This window comes from Balaenoptera borealis (genome assembly GCF_965194805.1).
Source record: "Balaenoptera borealis genome assembly, chromosome: 17".
Taxonomy (NCBI): Eukaryota; Metazoa; Chordata; class Mammalia; order Artiodactyla; family Balaenopteridae; genus Balaenoptera; species Balaenoptera borealis.
In genome coordinates, this window is record NC_138876.1 from 15,088,040 (window position 1) to 15,112,082 (window position 24,043).

Below are 24,043 nucleotides of genomic sequence, written 5' to 3' on the forward strand. Positions count from 1 at the left end.
TTTGTCATAAAAATGTGAAAATTTTATTCTATGTACAATAATGTACACAAATTTAAATAGGTCACCAAAGAGACCAGAAGTAATTGAAGAGGTATATTTACAGTAGCACATCACAGTAAACGGAAAACCATTCACAGATTCAACATTGATACTGTTTTTGTGCTTGGTTACACACTGAAGTGAAGCGTATTACTCCATGTTGGATGAACTGAATTTTAAACAAATACCTCAATGATTAGTAAATGCTATTTAATCAGTATCATCATTAATCAGTTCCTCAGCTGCTGGGCCTGTGTGCTGAATCACTCCGTTTCTTTCTCTCTCAGCGTCATCGTCACAGTCTGAACTGTCGTCATTCAATTCCCTGTCAGATTCAGCAGCAGCTTCTCTTACAGCTTCCTCTGGATTTTCATTGGGTGCAATAAATCCATTGTTGTTAGATAGATTTGAATTATCCTTGATATCATCTTCAATGTACACTTTTTGATGGCACATTGGACAAGTATCTTGAATGTACAGCCATTTCCGAAGGCAAAGTGCATGGAAATAATGATTACATGGTGTAATACGAGCAGATGTTGTAAACTCATGATAGCAGATTGCACATACATCATCTATTTCTTGTAGGCGGCTCCCTTTTATTTCAGGAAGTGAATTAATTTTTTTTACAGCAGTTCTACGATTCATGAATGTCTTCCAGCCATTTTTTGCTTGTAAGTAGATGTTAAAATAGGCATGTAAGCACATCATACAAGCCCGAATTTTACTTCCTGACTCAAACATCATAGTATAAGCCCCATTTCCAAACATTACCACTCCAAATATAAATTCAATAATATTGCCTGTTGAACGAACATAGTAGACATAATCATCAAGCTTTTCCCAGAGGACATTATAGTAGCCATCAATCATGAATAACGTATAAACAGTGAGAGAAACAATTACTTTTAAGCAGAGTTCCACACAAAAGGCTGTAACTGCAAACAACCATGTATTTAGTGCATAGTGATGCCAAAGAACATAACTGAGTATAACAGGAAGAATAAACAGGCAAGCAGAGACAAAGAGCACAGGAAAATGTCTACGGAAAGATGACACATGAGAGGCACTGAGAGACATTAATACAGGGTCTGTCATTCCGTGGATGAAATGCAGGACTGCTGTTAATAAAAGGCACATGTTTCTACTTAAGCGAATAAGTCTCTCTTCTGGTCTTAGCCCACTTAAACCAGTCTGAAGAGCCAAAATAAAAAATAAAACAGGTGCTACAAAGCCAAGCCGCCTGTCATCTTCTTCAGTTGATCCAATAAAGGCCAATATTCCAAGACCCAAATAATGGGCTATTGAGGAAATTACAGCACTCATGCCCAGTACAGTGAGTGTAGAATCACACCCACTAATTATAAGATTACAAATGAGGTCCCAGAAATCATCCCAAGAAATGACGAAGGAATCAGTTTCATTTGCCATCCTTAAAATGTACATTAATACTGTAGCCTGAGCTGTAATTCTTGTTAGCCAAAAGACTCTCAGTACATCTGGGAAACGAATCCTCTTCCATGTGTCCTCCATTAATAACTGTAATCCATAAATTCGATACATGTGCCTCACTAAAAGATAAACGTATCTTGTGGAATAATAAAACCACTTAAGTTTCACTGCCAAGACAAGCACTGTATTTAATGTGAGAATCAAGGAAGAAGTAAAAACTAAAGTCTCTCGGATGTGTAATGGTAGCTCTGTGATTAAGCCTATTACAGGAACCAAGAGATCCAAAATAATTAACTGTGAATAGACGGAATGAATTTGGAGTAGTGTAATGTATCCAATTCCAAATGTTAGCTGTAGAACGATGAGTGCCATCCACAGCGAGGGCCCTTTTCGAGGAAGCAGCTCAATTCCAAAAGCTGATGTGTTGTAGGCACCATAGAAGTCAATGTGCAAAGCAGCATAATAATTTACCAACACTGAGGTTGCAGCTAATAGAAAGGCTGAGCTGTACATGTAAAACTTGAAAAGTGATCGTTGTGACAAGGTCAGAACAATACTGGATACAAATATACCTAAAAAAAAGAAAGAAAGGACATTCGAATGAAACATTTTTAAAGAATGTTTTTTCCACTAACAGTTATGATATTCTTCCTTTAGTAAGGAAGTATGAATATTTTCAAACTGATGAACGTTAAGCCTCAAGACAATTTAGGCTTAAAGGCCAATGAATGTTTTTTGTAAAGTCAAAGTTCAACAGGACAGATCAAACATATTATCCTTAAAAATCCTACCCCTTATTTTCTAATTTCCAAAGTAATTCAAGTAGTATTATATGTCCAGACACCAAATTACTAAATTATCTTCAAGATGAGTTTGTCATGGTATACACAGTTTAAAAAGTTTTAAACTTGAAAGAACATATTCATAATTATTAAAAATATTTAAGATAATTCCATTACAAAAACATTAAGGATTAAAAATAACCCAAGTGGAAAACTTTTGTTCCTATTAAATCTGAGATTTCTTTTTCTTAAACGTGTTCTTTAGGACATCAAGTTTAAGTTTCACACTTACCCCTAATTCCTCCTTTTACTCAAACTGAACTCCTGCTGGCTCTTATTTTTCCTGCTCCTTAAATCTGAGTATTCTCCCTCAGGTCCAAATTCACTTTTTTTCTGTACATACTTTCCCCTACAGATACCAGACATTTCCTCCAAGTTTCCTTTTTCCTGTATGTTTGAATCTTTTTCTTCAAATAGTCAACCCTTTTTACTGTTCTTCAAATTACAAAAGTAACATTCAGAAAACCAAAACATGTTTGAATAAACCTTCCCCTCCCCCGCTCTGCAAGCAACCAATGCACAGTCTGTTGTGCATCCAGCACCATCTTTCTTGGTGCTCTGACAAATTTTTAAGTGAGATTACGATAAATATTACTATCCAAGGTTTCAACTATGGGAACCACCTCCAAATATTCCCCTATTTCCACTTCTACATTACAACTGCAACACTCAAAATTTCTAAACCCTACTCAACCTACTCTCGCCTCAAACAGCTCTTCCTTGCGATTTCCAGTTTCAGTTAGAGGTACCATTGTTATTCTCCTAACAGTACCTCTAGCCCCTCATCCTCAAACTCTGACAATCAGTGACAAATTTTACCAATACCTATACCTCCCTTTTCTCAGTGACACCCACATATTACTCTGTCTCTGAAAACTCTCTCATCCAAATCCATCTACAAGCCATCACCAAATTGCCTTTCTTCATGTCTCTGCTCAAAATACTGCAGCAGCTCTGAAATTACTATCAATTAAAATCTACACTCCTTGTCCTAACATTCAAGGACCCAATTTGCTTTAAAGTAATATTCCTCCCAACACACACACCAATGCTCCAGGTTTCTTTCCCAAACATACCCCTTCTTCTCTGCCATAATTATAGCTGTATTTACATTCTTCTCTTTGCCTGGCAGAACGGCCCCATCAACTTCCCAAATCCCTGACTGTTCAAATCCTACCCATCCTACAGACCCACTTTTTCTGATACTGACTGTTCCTTCAGCATATCTACAGAACTCGGCAAAACTCCTAATACTCATACACCACCTGATACTGAAGTTTGTAGTTATCTGAGTAGGTACCTACCCTATTATAGGGTCCTTGATAGCAAGCAAGGATCCTACCTTTTACATCTACAGATCCTGAAATATTTTGTAGAAAATAAAATAATTGGGGAAATGTTTCTGTTGAATTCTGTGTTCTATTTTTAAAGGCAACCATAAAATACAGCCCACTTGGAAATTGAAACCTATGAAAAGGTAAGACAAAGCTGAGAAATCAGACCTTGGAGTACAGAAAAAGTGACAAACTCCAAATTAAACATCCATCTATCCACCTGATTTCAGCATGCAACCAAGACCAACACTGCATAATACAATAGAGCCATTCCACAATCTACTGCAGTTAAAAGCAAGGGCCAAGTTCCTCCAAATGATGACTTTGCCCACAAACTTAAAATTTTATCCTGTGCCTATTTGTTTTCTTTTGTTGTCCTTTTCACAAATGACCTGACAATCACCTGGAAGATATATCAACCTCTGCGCAAGAACCACCCAATTCGCTGAACAAGTGGGCCACTAATAATCCTCCCAAAGAGCCCTTTCAACAGAAAATGGGCTTTTTTTTTGAGCAGGTTTAGAAACCCTTCCTGTGGACGGTAACAGGAAATGGAATTTACTCAGCCACCATATGCCATATGTAATCTTACTTTCTCTACACAGAAAAACAAAAGTATTTTTTCCTGAAACAAAACTTAATCTCCTAAAATGCGTCAAAACAAAACCAAGATAACTTCAGTTCTATTATATGTTACTTTTTAAAAGGGAGAAAGTCAAGCAGGGAATGTAAATTATTTTTAACTTGCGATTCACAAAGTGGTACATTAATCTTTACCTGTGAATATTCATGAACTTTGCTGTAACTTATAACCAGATTTTTTTTATTCTAATAGCTTTTTTTCCCCTGAAGCTTATTTTTACACAGATTAAGGAATTATTTGGGTTTTAGAAATACTTCTGGACAAAAGAGAGTGTGATAGACAAATAATGTAGTGAGACTAAAACCTCAAAGTTTGGATGTCTCCTAGCAAGTATACTACTCTTTTTTTTTTTTTTTAAAGTAAACACCCCTAAAGTTGATTTGTCTCCATTTAATCTTTTCTTAAAAATTAATTTATTTATTTGTTTTTATTTTTGGCTGCGTTGGGTCTTCGTTGCTGTGCGCGGGCTTTCTCTAGTTGCAGTGAGCGGGGGCTACTCTTCGTTGCGGTGCGCGGGCTTCTCACTGCAGTGGCTTCTCTTGTTGCGGAGCACGGGCTCTAGACGTGCAGGCTTTAGTAGTTGTGGCATGCGGGCTCAGTAGTTGTGGCTCACGGGCTCTAGAGTGCAGGGCTCAGTAGTTATGGCGCATGGGCTTAGTTGCTCCCTGGCATGTGGGATCTTCCCGGACCAGGGCTCGAACCCGTGTTCCCTGCATTGGCAGGCAGATTCTTAACCACTGCGCCACCAGGGAAGCCCCTGATACTACTCTTTCTTGATTAAAATTACTCCCCAAGATTTAATAATGACCAAACATTTCAAGAATAGTATAAAATTATTTTAATTCCTACCCAAAGTTTATATGTACACGAGGTTCTTAAATTTTTCCTTTATACTCATGTTCCTGTGTATGGAATGTAGAATCTGCTCTCATTTCATAGGAAAAAAAGTCAACTTTTCAAGTCTCTCAAGTAATATTCCCTCTCATGGCCTTCGGGAAGTGTTGTCAATAATATCAAAGTTTCGTTGCATTTTCACAACTTCAGACATGCAACTCTTGATCTTTAACCTGTAGGCCTAAGAAAATTAAGCCCCAGGACAGTTTCCTCATTAGGATTTAAGAGTGACCTGCAATAAGTAATCAAGGCTATATATAAATGCTACTTTATAAAGAAAAATCACCTTGGGACAGTGGCGCATAGAATTAACTGGAATCACAACTCAGGGATCCAATTCTCCAGCGATTAGAGAGCTTCACTAAAGTGCTCAAGGTAGGAAAAGCGGCAGGTATCAAAATCAATTCAGAGCTTTGACAATATACATGAACTCAATTCATGAAAGAGTTCAGTGCCTTTTCAATTTGGATTACCAAAAATGAGCAAACAAAACAAGCTGAAAACAAAAAACAAACCACCATGCATGTTACACAGCAAAATGTTTAATTCTTTTATGTGTAAAGTCCATTCATACCTTTAACCTTTCTGGAAGTTGGGGACTAAAAATTAGAAGGAAATAAGACATAACTCCCCAGGTACCTTAAATACCTTTAATATAAAATCTAAAGCAAGCTGTGGAAAAACATTTCAATGCCTGACAGAATAAAGACGGAACAGTACAAAAATAAATGTTTTAACTACATTACTCCCAAGGGAACCCTATGCAATGAAATACAAAACAAAGTAAATAAAACATCTTGGGGTGTCAGTCTGTAGGTGTACTTGACAAACTATAGCATAAAGAAAATTTTTCTATCAAACTCTTTAGGTTAAAAAAAGGGTATTCTAAGTCTTTTATTAGTAAGATAAATTTTGCTTTTTTGCTTTTTAAATTTTTAACAACTATGTGTTTATTAAAAAGAAACATATGAACATGATTTTTTTTAAAAGTTCAACTCTATAGGTATTAAAAGTTAACCGAGCTTTGCATAAATAAACACATTCATGGATAAATACTTGTTTTTGCTTTTTACCCAAAGGAGATCTCATTATAATAGTGGAGTTTTTTAACCTTTTCTAAAAATTACATTTCTGATTCCTCATCAAAGAGGGCACCTTTCGATTTACTGACCATTCATGTTTCTTCCTCTGTGAATTGCCAGTTTATCTTTTGCTCATTTATTTACGGAGTTGTTTTTCCTTATTGAATTGTAGTCATTTAAAAAATACTCTGACTACAGATTCTTTGTAGTTATCTGTAATGCAAATATCTTCTCCAGATGTGTGGCGGCTCTTTTCACTTTCTGATGCCAGCTTTTGATTAACAGAGATTTTTAATTTTAATATCATTGAACTTATCAATCCTTATTTAATACATTTGCTTTCACATATTTCTAAAGAACTTTTCCCTTACTCTAACGCTAAAAAAAAAAATTCTGTATTTTCTTCTAAAACTTTTAAAGTTCTGCTTTTCACATTTAGATATTAATCCACTTAGAACTATTTATATATATATATTTTATAAATGTATTTATTTATTTATTTAGGCTGTGTTGGGTCTTTGTTGCTGCGCGCGGGCTTTCTCTAGTTGCGGTGAGCAGGGGCTACTCTTCGTTGCGGTCCACAGGCTTCTCATTGCGGTGGCTTCTCTTGTTGCAAAGCACGGACTCTAGGTGCGGGGGCTTCAGTAGGTGTGTCACAGGCTCTAGAGCGCAGGCTCAGTAGCTGTGGCGCACGGGCTTAGTTGCTCCGTGGCATGTGGGATCTTCCCGGACCAGGGCTCGAACCCGTGTCCCCTGCACTGGCAGGCGGATTCTTAACCACTGCGCCACCAGGGAAGTCCGAACTATTTACATACTGATGTGAGGTAGGGATCCAGTATAATTTTTTCCACATGAATAACTAAATAACCACTAATTGAATAGTCTGTATTTACCTCAATGTATTGTATACTTCCAATTCTACCTCTGAAACACATCAAGTTTCTCTACATACATGGGTGGTCTGTTTCTGGGCTTTCTATTCTGTGCTATTTGCTGGTCTATTTGTCCACCTCAGTAGTTCTCAACCAGGGTCAGTTTGCACACCCTCCCTTCCCCTCCAGTCGTCTGGCCACAATCCCCACACCCCCACCAAAGAATTATCCCATCCAAAATGTCAACGGTATCTCTGCTGAGAACCCCTAGGCTATCCCAATGCAGTCATAATTACTACTGCTTCACTTTGCTTTTACACTTCACAGGTTTTCTGAGTTCTTTCTACAGCACCAAAAATAACTATCTCATGTTTTTCAACAATTTCATTGCATGGCTGAAACTGATAATATTGTACAATGAACAGATTCTCTTTAAATAGACATTTAGATTAACAATTTGTTTTTGTTTTGTTATTACCAACAATGCTTCAATGAATATCCTTGCCAACAGTTTCTGCACAACTATATCTTCAGGCCAAGTTCTTAGAACTGGAATTGTGAGTCAAAAGGTATACGATGAATTTTAGTTGATAGCACCAAATGGCTTTACATAGAAATAACACCTTACAAAAATTGTTTAACTTCATCTATCTCCCCATACCAAACTAGTTTTTATTCAAACTTTGAATTCTTCACCAATCTCATAAGTGAAATTTTGTTTTAACTGCATTTGTTAAATTATAAATGAGGCTGAGTAATTTTTGCTTTGCTTACTGACCATGTGCATTTCATTTACTGTGAAATGCTTATCCTGGGCCCATTTTTCTCTGGGAGTATAAGTTTTTCTTATTGACAGAGTAAAACTTTTATTAGTACTTCAACTAAATATGACGCAAATATTTTCCCCTTAATGCGTCATTTTTAAGAATCTTTGTAAAAAAAGAGTTTTTTCATAAAGAAGTTTTTCATTTTTATGTACTCAAATTTATCAAATTCTCCCTTGTAACTTCTGGATTTTCTTTTATGTTTAGAAAGGACTTTCCACTTCAATGAACTGTCATTATATGAGTAATACTATTAAAACAAACTCCTATGCTTGCATTTTCTGCCTTGGATTTAGACTTGTTAATTCAGCATTACGCTGCACTGGGCTGCATTTCATTCAGCATTGAACACCTCCTAAGAATAGCTTAATAGTCTTAAATATGATCTTATTTGGATCTCCAAATGAGAAGCTTTATATTCTGACTTGCTGAAATTCTCTTATTAGTTTGATACCAAATAAAAGTATAGTAGTAATACTTTTTTGTAGGGGTAGGAGAGTAAATTCTTCAGACACTAAACAAAACTGGATGCAGAATAGATTTCCATGTTTACAATTCCATTTTAAGGAAAAAGGTGAGAGTGACAAATTTTGAGATTTATATACAGTAGCACAGAGAGGTCTACAATTATTAAAAAACTAACCAGGTAGAACAATTGATTTCAACCATCCTTTGGTATCTTTTACACACAAACCTGTCACTTTCAATAATAAATAAGATGCTTCATCGAATGGTCCTCAAATACTTAAGACATTTGTTTTTATTCAGGATGAAATGTTTTACCACCAAAACCAGTTTTTAATAATTTTATCATTCTTACAAATGTCATAAATTAGCATAATTACACTGCCATAATGTGAGGAGCAGTCAAATGATAGATTTGGAAAATATTTTGTATATCTCATAAAGTCTGACCCAGAGAATACTCTGGGATCAAAATTTTCAAATAAACAGCAACAACATTTTGCTGATGACTTCCCAAAACTGAAATATCTGTAACACAGTATGGTCTTAATTGAAGTATTAAAAAATTATTTTAAAACTACCATGTTTACCAGTAGCTAACAATTAAATGGCCCTTACTAGGTTCCAGGTACTGTTACAAGAACTTATGTCCTTAACACGCTATAAGAGAGAGACACCATTATGATCCATCTTTAAAAAGGTACCGATAAGAAAAGGGAGGCACAGAGCAGGTGTAACTTTCCTGAGGTCACATTCTTCTTTAACCTCTCAAATGCAAACTTCCATGATTTACTACAAAAATAAGAAGCATGGATATAGTACAAGGAAAACACCAGATTACTTTATTCAGTGTTCTTAAACTACAAAAGATTTAATTAAAGAAAATACTCCTTTAAAGCTCCCTAGCCTGAAGCTCAACTCTGAGCACACTGCATTAAAGCACCTGGTCCCCAAGGGGCTCTCAGAGGCTCTGTAGTTACATGCCAGAAGAACACTCAAGACAGTGGCTACACTACTGGCAGAATGAGTATGTGAATCCTCTCAAACCCAGTTTTGTTTTGGTTTCTTTTTTCCAGCTCCTCCACCATGGCCTCCTCCCTCCTCTCAAAGCAGAAGTGGGGAAAGCCCCTCCTACCACCCTCAAGTCCATGTTACAATACATTTGGTTATTTAGTGCCCAAAACAACACTTGGTAATCCCAAATTTCACAAAGCTCCCTAGAGCCTCTGCTCTCTCTCTAGCAAACTCTCTCTTCTCCTGTGGGGTTCAGGAATAGAAATGCTCAGTGTTCTCCATTTCTCAGTCTCCCCAACCCAGGAATCAGCACAGGTCTTGACTGCACGCATGTCATCCATTAATGTGGAGAGGCACGGCGGGGAGGGGTTGGGAGTCTCAGGATCAGCTGGGACCACCTTTCTATAATGAGACAAGCAACTGCCTGTTAATTTATGATCATGATGAGTGACTTCTAACTGGCAAGAATAAAATGCTTTCCCAACAGGTCCCCATTCTTATTAATTTCATTGTAACATTATTTAACTAACCTCACTTGTATTCCCTGACTATCAGAATTAAACAAAATATGTTAAGTACAAAACATTAAAGCTAGCTTATGTTCTTTTTTTATTGTGGTATAATCAATAGATAACATTATATTAGTTTCAGCTGTACAACATAATGATTCGCTATTCCTATACATTGGAAATCACACAGCTCCATTTTTGCCACAAATATGAGGGCATTACATTTTGCAGTGGTAAGCAGGACGGCTGGATTAAGTAGCTGGTGGGTTACTGAGAAGTCTTGTGCTAAAGAACATCACGTTCACATCTGTTATTTTTAAGATCTAGCATATGATCATTATAGCATTCTGTATCTGGATTGCAGCTGTACTGAGGAGGAAGATGAACCATGCCTGATGTCAGAAGATTGTTAAGCCTAGGTGCTGGCAACCAATTACTTGCTGTGTATCAAAAGCAAAACACTTAAGCTCTATCTCTCAGTTTCCTCATTTGTAAAATGAGAATACCACCACCCACCCTCCTTTGAGGGATTTTTGAACGTTAGGTTAGATAATACCAGTGAAAAAGCACTGCAAAAGTAAAGTACCAAACAAATGTAAAGTGTTGTCATAAACAAAACTTAACATTACCACTTTTTTAAAAAGTAGAAATAAAGCAGCAACAGATGGCTCCTAATTCAGAAAGGTTTGGTAAGGATCTCACCATCAGCTCGTCCTCAGCAACACTTCAAAAGCACAGCCTCACTAAAAACTAACACAAGAATTACCTCATCAACAAAATTTGCCACGTTTCAATTACTCAAAAACTTCTTTTAAGCGTAAATGTTCCTCACTCTGGTAATGCAAGTGAAAATGGGGAGTGAAGTATAAGATGCTTTTAACACTCCATTCATATGCAACGAAGACACTGATTTTCAAGTCTTATCACTTCCTAGCCACGTTTTTATAACCGTTCTCAATACCTTCTTCTCTATTCACGGAAAATTTTAGGACTCGTTATAAGTATCGCCTTCTTCGTGAGGATTTTTGTAACAGTTTCAAGGTCTGACATTCTCTTTCGTTTGGATGTCATTTAAATGACAACATACGAGTACTCTGCATTTTGGAAAGGGGGAAACTGAGGCCCAGGCCTCGGCACAACGAGCCCAAGGTCACACACGACGAGATCAAAACGTAAGCAGAGTTGCTGTTTTTCCAAGGCTGTCGCATAGAACGCGGTAAGCCAGTACTCATTCCCCTAGAGAAACAGCAGGCACAGAGCCGCATGCTCACACCTCGCTGCTTTCTCCCCGCCCTCGCTCAGAGGCAAAAATGAACAGGAGGCTGACTCGCAGGGAGGACCGCTCCGCTGTCAACTCTGAGACAAGTGTCATCTCCTCCTCCCGCCCGGCCCGCAAAGACGCCCCCGGGGGGGAAACGAAACTAGCGCACACACACACACCACCGCCTGCGCGCGCGGCTGCCCTCTCCCTCTTGCACGTCTCAGCCCGCGAAACTAGTACACACACACACACACACACACACACACACACAAACACACATACACACACACACCCCACGGCCTGCGCTCGGCTGCCCTCTCCTTCCTGCACGTCTCGGCCAGCGGAGCCGTCCCCGGACGCAGGCTACCCCGTCCCCCTCACCAAGGAGCCGGAGTAAGATCTGGAGCCCGATGCAGAACCGGCTTTGGCTGGAATCGTAGTAGGAGTTGAAGATGGCGTCGATGATGTAGAGGCAGGGCACCCGGAGCGCCACTTCGAGCGCCGCCCAGACCTGCTGATGGGCCATCCGCACCTGCTGCTGCGGGGGCCCCACCGCCGCCATGAGCCGCTGCCACACCGGGGCTGGGCGGGCCGGGCAGGGCCGCGTGGGGCAGGGTGCGGGACGGTGGCCGGGGGCGGAGGCGAAGGCGGGCGACTCCGCCCCCGCCCTCCCTCCTCTCGTGTCTCTCTCACGGCCCGCCCCGCCGCCCGCTCGCGTCTCTCGAGCTGGAGCAGGCGGCGGAGGCGGCGGCGGAGGCGGCAGCGGCGGCTCCCGGGAGGCCTGTGGGTGTCGGTGTTTCCGGCCGGCTATGGTCTGGCTCCTCCTCCCTCCACCGCCTCCCCCGCCCGCGGAGCCACCATCTTGACCTCGCCCGCCCGCCTCTGCAGTTGCTGCTGTTGCCAGGCCCGGAGGCTGCGCCCGCGGTCACGCGAGACCGCGGAAGTCGCGCGCCGACGCTCGCGTCATAATACGGCGCTAGGGGCGAGCCCCTCGCGGTCACCACGCTCGGCGTAGCAGACGTCCCTATCGTTGCCATGGTTTCCGCCCATCTCCGGGGCCGGCGCCGCCTTTGCTGCTTTTGGCGCCACCCAGTGGCGCAGGCGCTGTTGGGCAGCCGCGCCCCCCAGCCTCGGGGTGGGCGCCTTACCCGCAAAGGCGTTGGCGCCGTGAGGCAGTCACTGCTTCCTCGGGAGGGAATTATTAGCTGCTTTATTAGAGCCCATTAAACGTCCCATAAACATGATTCAGAACTGCTTGGCAGGAGGAGAGCCAAAGGGCGCCGCCTGCCAGAGCTACTCCACCCCACCGGGAAGCCGGGTCTGAGCAGCCGACCCTCCGGGGAAGATGCTACAAGGCCGCCTGTCGGAGGCGTCGCGGCGTGCGGTGTATGGAGCGGCCGCCCTTCGTGGTATTGGGTTGGGAGTGGTAGGCGCTACCGAGAAAAACATCCCTCTCATCTCTTTGCACATCATCCTTTCTATCTCCTACCCGATTAGGCAGAACTGCGGACCGTGGTCGGCCACATTATACTAATGTCAAGGGCAAGAACCGTTTTTTTGGTTTTTTATTTATTTTTGGCTGCGTTGGGTCTTTGTTGCTGCACGGGGGCTTTCTCTAGTTGCAGCGAGCCGGGGCTGCTCTTCATTGTGATGCGCAGGCTTCTCACTGCAGTGACTTCTCTTGTTGCGGAGCATGGGCTCTAGGTGTGCAGGCTTCAGTAGTTCTGGCATGCAGGCTCAGTAGTTATAGCTTGCGGGCTCTGGAGTGCAGGCTCAGTAGTTGTGGCGCACGGGCTTAGTTGCTCCGCGGCATGTGGGATCTTCCCGGACCAGGGCTCCAACCAGTGTCCTCTGCACTGGCAGGGGAATTCTTAACTACTGGGTAACCAGGGAAGTACCAAGAACTCATTACTAATGTGACTTAAGGGCAAGAACTCTGACCTCTGTCTTTGTTTCTAATCTTTGAGGTAAGAACACCAGGCAGTGCCTTCTTTCCTTCTCAGGGCAGAAGAGGTCATACTTTTTTGTTTTTGTAGAGGATCAGAACATGCCACCCCAAAATATGTTACTTTGACATGATTATTTTGAGCTGAAGACAGTTGAGAAACAGCAGGAACAAACAAAAAGCTCTCCACCTCAACACTTCCCTCCTTCCCATTTGCCTAAAAATAGGACATAAATTTCTATTGGTAAAGGTGTCTCCCTCCCCCTTACCAAGAAGAGGACAACTCTTAGACTCAATCACTGGCAAAGCTTATTAAGCTCATCCTTATTATCCGTTAGTTTCCCCCCATACACTCACCTTCCCACAGTCTGCCACCCCTAAAAGCCTAAACCCCTTTTCCTTTATCACTTCTCTACAATGCATTGTTCTTTGTTCCGATGCTATATAAGCCCCAAATTGTAGCCACCTCTTTGAGTTATTCAACACTTAGTTTCTCCCAGACGTACGTGCATGGCATGAGTTAATAAACTCTTGTGTTTCTCTTGTTAATCTTTATTTTATTGGTTTAATTTCCAGGGCCCCAGCCACAGAACCTAGGAAGGAAAAGATTTTTGTCCCTCCCCTACACTTTCTTGCCTATCCATGTTTTAACAGTTTCTAATCTTAATTTGATGCACAAATTTTATTAGTATAAGAATTTCTCATTAAAACTAACTTCCACCTTGGGCCCAGAACTTTCAGAAGTGGTGGCACAGTTAGCTTACATATGACTTCAAGCATGTCTCTTTAAACTCACTAGGTCTCACTCTCTCCATCTATAAAATGAAGGTTTGAATAAGATCCTGGCAAGTACTTTAAAATACTACCTTAAATCTAAATTTACATTAATGAGGTAGTTTTTAGAATGCTTTTAGGGATTTTTAAGATAAAAGATAAGCTTTCAAAGAAATAGCTGCAGTTCACTGAATCTAATCTCTTTGGCTTCTACATTGATTTCAATGTTGCACAACTCAGGTATATATTAAATTGAGTCTACCCAGAACAGTATGTGGGGTGGCTGTGTGTGTGTGTGTGTGTGTATTCATAAATTACCTATGTTCAAAAATAACAATCTGTTCATTTGGCTTTAATGGTTCAGAAGGCTTTTAGTAGCTCTAAAAAGCCTTTAGATGTAGAATGTGTAAAAACTACTTTCAATTTTCGGTTGATACTTACATCAGCCAAGTCTTTGTTACACGCAACAGGAACTGATTCTGGGCTATCTTAAGCAAAAAGGGAATTTATTAAAGAATTATTTTAATTATTCTTCAGGATTTCAAGTTCCAAGAGTGACTATGCAATTGGTCAAGCTTATTGGACCATGTATCTGTACCCAAGCTGTACCAGAGGGCAGGTACAAGCAGCTTCCTTAGTGGGAGAAAGCAGCAGGAAACAAGCACTTAGAATTACCCACCCCAGCCCTCCCTGCCAATGTATTATGTACTTCCTTCAAACGGAAGGTGGGGATGCTGGAAGAAGGGTAGGTATTGATAGCCACAAAAAGGATAAATACATATCATAACTTTATCTCAGACCTTGGGAATTACTTGGAAAATAATCTCTGATCCTAAATTACTTTATAGTTTTTCTCATTCATTAAAGTAAATTTCAGATATGCTCATGGAAATTCAGCTATTTGAATTTTCTGGTTTTGTAAATGCCAAATGAATAGGAAGATTCTGTTGTTGTTTAGTTAACAAAGGAAACATGAGAGAATATAGTGGCATTTGGAGTCAACGTTGAGTACATACTGACTGACTTTGGTTCATTCATTCATTCATTCATTCAACATTTACTGAGCACTTTCTATATGCCTGGCAGTATGCTTACCCACTTCTGCTTCTCACTAGTTCTCTGTCTCTAGACAATGTACTTAAGCTCTAATCTTCAGTATCCTCATCTGGGAAAAAGAGAAAAAAAGGTTAATAATGTCAGATAAGATACAAAACATATAACATGTATTATCCAATTTAATCCTCCACAACCCTGTCCAAGGACACAGGCAATTAAGAGTGGCAGGATTCTAACTCACACTTTTCAGATTCCACAGCCTAAGATCTGATCCTCTGCAAGTAATTGCTCATGCTTGTTACACAAATTAAAACAATATGTTTTAAGTACTTAGTATGGTATATGGTAAACAGATTATAGGAGAAATACTCATTGGAACCCCTATGATACTAACACAATACTGTGTTAGTACTGTGAAGATACTGTTTATTAGTTTGGGTTGTTATATGTGATAACCATTCAGTAGTACTGAATTTATATTAGGATATAAATACATGATAGGCTCAAATATGTTAGTTATCTAAGGTGATGGTTAAGAATAATCTGAGGGATTAGATACTGCTGAGAGGAAGAGTACAAGTAATACTAAGTTAAAAACATCTGTCAAGGCAGGGAACCTAGAGGAGATGTATATAGTATCCCTCTGACAGACGGTAAATATAGGATCCTTCACCCTGGACGGGATCCTGTCATCCAGGCTTCTGATAATCACTTCTAATTTCATAGCTACACCCAAATGAGTAGAACAAAAGCTTCAAGGTGAAAGATGCAATATTGCAAAGATGTCAGTTTTACTTTATAGGTTCAATGTAATTCCTCCCCCCAAAAAAATCTCAGAAGGATTTGTTTTCAAAAAATTGACAAGCTGATTTTAAAATCCGTATGAAAATGCAAAAGGTCAAGAATAACTAATGCAATCTTAAAGAACAAAGTTGAATGATTTACAGTATCATATCAGGACCTATTCTAAGGCTCTAATTTAGACAAGATGGTATTGGTGGTACATGGATAGAAAAACTGACCCATGGAACAGAAGAGAAAGTCTAGAAATAGCCCCACGCATATACAATCACCTGATTTATCATAAAAGTGACACTACAGTGCAGTGGAAAAAGGATGATTTTTTAAAAACAGCACTATAGTGGGACTCTATGGATACTACCTAAGGACAGCATATAACTTAATGGTGAAACACAGTAGAGGCATTCTCCCTAAAATTAGGAACAATTTAACATTGTATTAGAGGTGAGGGGGTGGGAATAGAGCAAGTTAAAAAGCCAGAAGCTTTCCTTTTTAATCAAGACTTAGCTGTTTTTCTTGAATGAATGCTCCTTAGATTGTCGCAAGCCTTTAGTTTCTAGAATTCTGAAAAGGTTGATTTTTACAATTTTTGCCAGTGTTCTCATTGCTTTTTATGGAAGAGCCAGTTTTTAGAGGTCCTTATTCTGCCATTTTGGAAGTTGCCCATTTTACTCCTGATATTGGGTAGGAAAGTATCAAAGAGACACCCTAGTGGATGCATTGAGGGTGAAATATATTCCTTTCTGCCCTCATTGTCAGTAACTCCACTTCCTCCTGATCAGATTCAATTACTCCAACCAGGATGGTGATTCTTTCTTGTCTGCTGGTCTCTTGGCACAAGGAGCCTAAAAGTACTGGGAAACCTCAGTAGGTTAAAGTTTAATGGATCTATTAACTGTGTCTCCTGATGAAACAGTTCCCCTGATAGGAACCAGCCCCCTAGAGCAGGGGTCCCCAACCCCCGGGCCTATTAGTAACCGGGCCACACAGCAGGAGGTGAACGGCTGGCGAGGGAGCAAGTGTCATCTGCCGCTCCCCATCGCTCCCCATCGCTTGCATTACTGCCCGAACCATCCCCCCAGTCCGTGGGAAAACTGTCTTCCAGGAAACCGGTCCCTGGTGCCAAAAAGGCTGGGGAGCGCTGCTCTAGAGCAGAGCTGTGGGGATGGGAAACACGTGGATCAGTGGAGACAGAAAGCGGGTGTATTAATTTCCTGCTGCTGCTGTCACAAATTACCACAAACTTCGTGGCTTAAAACAACACATTTATTCTCTTAAATTACGGCGATCAGAAATCTAAAATCAAGGTGTCAACAAGGCTGTGTTTCTCCTGAAGGCTTTGGGAGAGTATCCGTTTGCCTTTTTCAATTTCTGGAGGCTGCCTACATTCCTTGGCTCATGGTCCCTTCCTTACATCACTCCATCCTCCTGCTTTGGTCATCAGATCTCCTACTACTTGCTCCCATCTCCCTCTTACAAGGACCTCTGAGATTATATTGGGTCCACCTGGATCATCAAGGCTATTCTCCCCATCTTAACTTAATCACACCTGCCAAGTCCCTTTTACCATGTAAGATCACATATTCACAGGTTCTGGGTATTAGGACATGGACGTATTTGGGGGGCCATTATTTAGCCTACAAGGGGAATTCTATTTCTACTTTTTCATTCCCAGACTTGCACTTTCTGTCTATACTGGACATGGCACTATATAAGAGTTTGATTTAGTATACTGAGTCCTGGTGGACAGCATCCCATCTTCACATCTTCCAAGCTTTTGCTGCAGTTTCAAAAGGATTTTTCACCACTCCATCGGGCCAGCATTTTCTAGACTCTGTAGTCTGTGATAGGACCAGTGAATCCCATGGTCATGAAACAGTCCTTTGCTGTAAAGTAGGTCCCTAGGTCAAAGGCAATATTATGCAGGATACCTATTGATGGACCAAACACTTGTAAACCCTTGGACAAGTAGTCTGGCCAACATCTTGTGGGCAGGAAAGGCAAACTCATACCTGGAGACAGGAAGATTCTAGTAAAGGTCAGTCACTGTCCTTCCAGGATAGGAGCCCGATGTAATCAACTTGCTACCAAGTAGCTGCTTGGTTTCCTTGAGGGATGCTATTGTATCAAGGGCTCAGTGCTGAACACGAGGGAGTGGCCACTTGGTGAGTGGAAGCCATGCTGTTGGCCTCTTGCTCACCTGCATCCCTAGGACATGACAATGTACATGAGCCCATTGTGCCAGTACTGGGACAGCTGATGGCTGCGGTTGCTTAAGTTACTGGCCAAGTCTGTTTACCTAGTTGTTGAGTGCCTGTTCTGTGGTGGATTATCCCTGGTAGGCATTGTTATACAACACAAAGTTCTTTACTCATGTGCCGAATCCCGCAGATTTCTCCACTGCTTCTTCTCCAGGCTTCCCTGTCCCTGATCTAATCTTTTTCATGCCAGGCCCCTGATCATCTAGCCAACGTATCTGCCACTTGCCAAGAAGATATATTCTTACTTCAAACCACTTCTTTTTCCACACAAAGTGGATGACCAGGAATACTGCCCCAAATTCTGCCTTTTTGGAGAATTCACCTGTCTTTTAACAGCACTCCTGATTTGGGCTGTAGGGCAGAAGTCTATTTTTGTTTTGAACCCATATTCCAATAAACCCATCAGTGAACTTAGCTTGGGCTTTTTTGTCCTGAATCAGCTAGACAAAAGAGCCTCTCAAGCAGCCACAGTTGTGAACTGAGGGAGGGACCCTGGTTCAAGAGTTATACGTATGATACGGGAGTCTGGACCACCTGCCTATGTACCTATTCATTTCCCCTGGCCCTACTTGTCACCGATCCCAGGTGTACCACTTCCACCTTATGATGGATTGACTTGGTGGGTCTGACAAAACCTAGCTCATGAAGGGTTACTTGATGTCCCATGAGATGCTCAGTTCCTACCAAGGCCCATCAGCTTGCAAGGAGCCATTTTTGAATGACGTGTGGTTCTCCACTGCAGATGCTTTGGCCTTGCTACAGAACCTAGTAGTCTACCTTGCGATTCTCCAGCTGGAGCTTGCCATAAACTCCCATGGCTGCTATGCTTATCACAGATACTCTTGTCCCGTAGACTCTCCTGTATTGAATGGCCCATGCAGTACGGCTAATTACACTGCAGGCTGTACCTGCTACAGAGCCTTTATGTGCTCTGGATCCCACTGAAAACTGGCAGCCTTCCAGTCACCCAGTATATGAGTCAGAGCAGTATTCTCAAGTTCTGAATTCCCACAAAGAAGCCTGGAGCTTGATGTGCATTCTTGGTGGCAGAATATTGATAAAATGAGTGAGATGCAAAAATTTGTTCTTTACTACGAAGGAGACATCTTGACATTCAAGCAGACCACTGCACCCTAAAAATTTCACTGATGTAAAAGGTTGCTTGTTCTTATTAGTGATTATTTCCTATCCTTGGGAGTATAATATGCTAGCTACTTATTGTTTACCTGGCCCAAGTAGTAATGATGTCAGGAATGTAATAGGTCAGTGTGACATTCCATGGAAGGTTCAGATGGTCTAGATCTCTTCTGACTATATTATGATAGAGGGTGGGCAAGTACTGTTCTCTGTCCTATATGAATGCAAACTGCTTCCCATCCCACACCCTCAGCACCCAGTTCAACAGACTCTCATGGCTCCTGTTGGTACATGTAGGTTAGGTCCTGCATCTCCTTTGGCACATATGCCCATTTGAAAGTGCTGAAAGTAGACACACAAAGTGAAGGGAAAGGAGCTGCAGGACAGCTGCTTCACCATGGTGCTGCAGAACTGCTTTGTTTTTTCCATAAAGTTTTGCTACTTTTATTTGAATTTTGAAACTGTACGTTTAGCTTTGATTTTAAAATAAAATTCAATTACTAAAAGAAAAAAAGGGAAACTAGGACAGTCTATCCATCTGTATCTACCTACCTACCTAATATGTGTGTGTTATACCAAAATTCAGTTTTAGCCTCATATTCAATATTTTCTACTTACCTTGGATTCAACCTTGACCTTTAAAAACCCAAAGAGACAAATACCTATTTTCTCACTGTTTCTGGCCTCTCTGAAATTGTGATTGTTGGTCAGGAAATCTTGCAAGTTATTATCATATCCAATCAGAAAGATATCATTGCTAATATTTTAATATTCATTTTATAATATAGATAATTCTAACATAATTCTAAACATAATTGTAGCAAGAAATTCTTATGTGCTTTACATGTTGAAACATTGTCAGCTGAAGTGTGTATATTATTGCTAGAGTGAATTTCATCAATAATAATGATTGTGAAAGCTAGTACATTTATGTCAAAACAATTATTATAAACTTCTAAATAGTTTAAAAAAAATTGACAAAATTTATGAAACAACAGCCCTCAAGGCATCGGACATAGGCAATGAAGAGCAATGGTCCATGAGAGGTGCAAAACAAACCAGGTGAGCCATACAATTGCTCCAACTTACAGCCTGGAGAAGTTTTCCAGGCTGTGGCATGAGGATGGAGTGGAGGCCAGCAGTCTGACTCCCTGAGGTGAGGAGGTGAGTCCTGGGAGCCCAGGTAAGTAGAGTTCACAGGGTAGAATGCCAGGGAGGAAAAAGCCACACACAGAGGGAACTCCAGAGATCTGCTGACCGTTCCCTTAAAAGTTTTCAGCTGAGTAATGATCAGCCCACATGATAGGAAACTACCAAAAGCCAACAAAAGACCCACCAGAAAGGATAATAGGAAACAATACTCAAGAGCTCACACCACACAGGGTGGTGGATAATTCCTGTTCCTACGTACAGCAAGAGTGGAAAAATCTCATAATTCACAAGGCGTCAGAGAACGAAGAAAGGTCCTGCTTCAATAATGGAAAAAAATTAATCCTAGACTATATGCTGCTCTAACAAATGCTTAAAAGCAAGACTCAAAAAGACCAAACTGTTTCCAAGTAACCTAACTGTATTCCAGAACAAAACTCAAAAATGCTTTTAAAAATATGAAAAGTTTTAATCATTTAAAATAATAGTTTAGTTTGAAAATGACTAGTTTTATGGCTTGCCAATGTGAAGTGGCTGCACCTTGAGGCTGTTCAGAGTGACATATACTGGGTTTCTTCTCACACGTGTGCCCAGGGTGGAAGAAACTGAATTAAAAATGCTTTTTCTATATATTTGTGTCTCATCGTTTTAAATTTCTGTTTGTATATTTTAAATATATACATTATACTCGTGTATTAATACATGCATGTAATTTATTAAAATTATGGAGTGAATGAATAGAGCAGCTCACGGTCGAGGGAGTTTGATAAAATCATTATTACTGTTTTTTAATCCCAACTTCTCCATCAGGTGGGTACATTAATCAGCAACTAATACTAATGCCCGCAAAGGAAGCCTTTAGAGCTTTTACAAATTCCTGGATTGAATTTGTAAGGACGCATTGAGCCTCCTGACCCCTTCAGTCTTTTCCCCTTGGTTCCACTAAATGTCTCTTCTGGGTCAGGCCATCCAGCAGGTGCTTGGAGAAAACTGTACTGTAAATGGATATACTCAGGTGGAGAAAAGGCTTAAGGGACCCTTATTCTCTTCCATCACACGTAACTCCTGCTCACTCTTTAACTCTCAACTTAGGCATCCCTGCTCCCACCTTCCCAGCCACCCTCTCCACCTCCCATAACCCAGATCCTATGCGTGCCTGTAAAAACCCATTTGTTTCTATATGTGCACTTAGTACATAGTACTGACATTGTTTCATCTGTGTCCATGTCACCAGGTGGTGATTCCATTGTGGGCAGGACTCAGGTTTACTCACCTCTACGTCCCTGGCCCTCCGCACAGTGCCTGATGGGGAAATTCACAGAACATCCTAATAAACCAGTGAATGGCTTTCAAAATAAAGTCATTCTGCTGTAAGTCAAGCAGATGTGCAGCAATCCCTCACAGCCAAATTGGGAAATGGTAGTTCCCCTCATACAGAGACTGAAACATTCACGATATACCAGTCACTGTGATGACAGTTAACGTATGTTAACTCATTTAAACCCAACAACTTCCCTTCAGGATATGTTCAATTGTTAACTCCAGCATACAGACGAGAAAACGAAATCATGAGAGATTCATGACTTGCCTCAGGTCACATAGAAAGTAGCGGAGCCAGGAGCTGAACGAGTGGAACCTAAATGCCACGAAGGCAGAGCCCATGTCAATCTTCTTTCCCCACTAACACTCAGGGCCTGATACGTATAACAAGTTGAATGAATTCATTTGGGTGCACGTGACATCAGCTGCCTCTCCCACAGCTTATGGCAGGAAGCTAACTCCTCAGCCCCTGGACATGCGGCTCCCTGACTCATCTCCCTCATTGTTTCTCCCCCTGGATTGGCTCAAGCTCCGGCTGGCATCTTTAGCTTGAGGAGAGAACGCTGTAGGCACAGGTGTGAGAAGAAACCCAGGGTGTGAAATGATGAAGGCAAACGCAGGAAGGCCGTTCTGTGGGATGGGAATGGAATCTAGCAGGCTCGCTCTGAGGGGTCACATGATAGCCAACATTTCCTGGGGGCCTACTCTGCACAAGACACTGTTCTTTTTAATCCTTACAGCAACCCCCATCTTCAGCACATCTCTCACTGCTTCTTCTGTTCCAAACTGATCTAATGGCAATGTTCCAAACACTCTGAGCTTCCAAACTCTGGCACCTGTCAGTCTCTTCAACCAGCACCTGACTCCACTTAACAAAATCTCACCCAGTTTTTAAGAGCCAATTCAAACACTACCTCTCTGAAGACCTCCTCATTCAATTCTCAGAGCTTTTTTTTCCTTCCCCACCTTTACACTTCTGCAACGAGCTATCACTCATACGGCACTTACTACGTTCTGACTCTTTCAGCATTTGTGTTACGTCTGTTGCTAGCTTGGGAGCTCCTCAGAGACAGTATCTAATGCCTCTTCATATTTCCTGTGGCTCATGTTGATAGTAGGCATTTAATATTTTCAGAACAACACAAGCAGCACCAATCCTGTCCTTATTGGCACTGCTGCAAGAGAAGAACAAGCAGCCCAGCCCAACCGCAGCCAGACAAATGCCAGGTACAATCATAATCATGATAAAGCCACACTTATCCTTTTTCTTTTTTTTGGCCTCGCCACACAGCTTGCGGGATCTCAGTTCCCCTACCAGGGACTGAACCCAGGCCACAGCAGTGAAAGCCTAGAATCCTAACCACTAGGCCACCAGGGAACTACCAAGCCACACTTCTGTTTCCTTCAACAAGCCCAGATGACTTCAAAGTGCACCAAAACAAAGCTCTGAAAATTGATTCTCGACAATTAGTCATCCTAAAGGTAAACAGTGATTCCTTACACTTAGTCATTCCAACAGTAAACAATGGCGCTGGCAGACAGCCATAAAATAAGGGGAGGCTTGGAAAACTGCACAGCATCTCACATTCCTTAGAGCTCCTTATGTTGGCCCTGATGTTCTCCGCCAGGGAAGGAAGATGGAAAGGCAGTCTGAGGCCTGTAAAAATCTAAGATTTTAATTCAAACTTTAAAAATTAGCTAGCAATTGGCAGCTACTGCACAAGCTAAGGCTGGAAATCTAGTTTCCCTGCCCTGTCATTTAAAGCAGTCATTCTTAACACTTTCTCTACTATGATAAACCTAAGACACACCCTCCCCGCACCTACTCATTTAGGAATGCTAAAGTAGACGAATGGAGGTAATACACTAGAGGAATTTTTGTCCTCTTCCATCCCTAATTTAGTCAGTCATAATAACCAAGCAGCACCACTTGAATGCCTTGCTTTGGACCCCACTGCTTAGACCCATCGATTTTATTTCTCAAATCCATTCACCTCTCACTGCCACCACCCTAGTCCAAGCCACCATCATCTCATGCCTGAACCACCACAGAAGCCTCCTCTCCCGTCTCCCTGCTTCCATCCTGGCCCCACTCCAGGTGAGTTTCCATACTGTAGCTGCAGTGATTTTGGAAACAGCACTGTGTCCTTCACTCTAAAATAACCAATGCCCTGTGCATAACTGTTTATTAGGTGACAGCCATGTGAGACCTTGCCAAGAATCCCTCATTTTGCAAATGAGAAAATTCAAGGCCAAAGGAATACTGGAACCATGTACCCCAGATTAGCTAGAACTGAGGTCACAATTCAGAACTCACAACTGCACAGCCAGGCCTCATTTCAATGAGCCACACTACTTCTCCCAGATAC

At 41.3% G+C, this 24,043-nt stretch overlaps 2 protein-coding genes across 2 annotated transcripts in view; both read right to left on the reverse strand.

The window, feature by feature from the left end:
- Positions 1 to 12,153, reverse strand: RNF139 (ring finger protein 139). The gene is made up of 2 exons (XM_082363083.1): positions 11,613 to 12,153; positions 1 to 2,063 (listed from the first exon to the last, which is right to left on the reverse strand). Exons 1-2 carry the CDS (start codon positions 11,791 to 11,793, stop codon positions 250 to 252), a joined length of 1,995 nt encoding a protein of 664 aa, XP_082219209.1. The 5' UTR covers positions 11,794 to 12,153; the 3' UTR covers positions 1 to 249.
- The window catches only part of TRMT12 (tRNA methyltransferase 12 homolog), a 24,252-nt gene continuing 9,470 nt past the window's right edge, over positions 9,262 to 24,043 (reverse strand). Inside the window, 2 exon segments of the mRNA XM_082363092.1 lie at positions 9,262 to 9,863; positions 15,046 to 15,115. Of these exon segments, the coding sequence (XP_082219218.1) occupies positions 15,089 to 15,115 (27 nt within the window). The 3' untranslated portion in view covers positions 9,262 to 9,863; positions 15,046 to 15,088.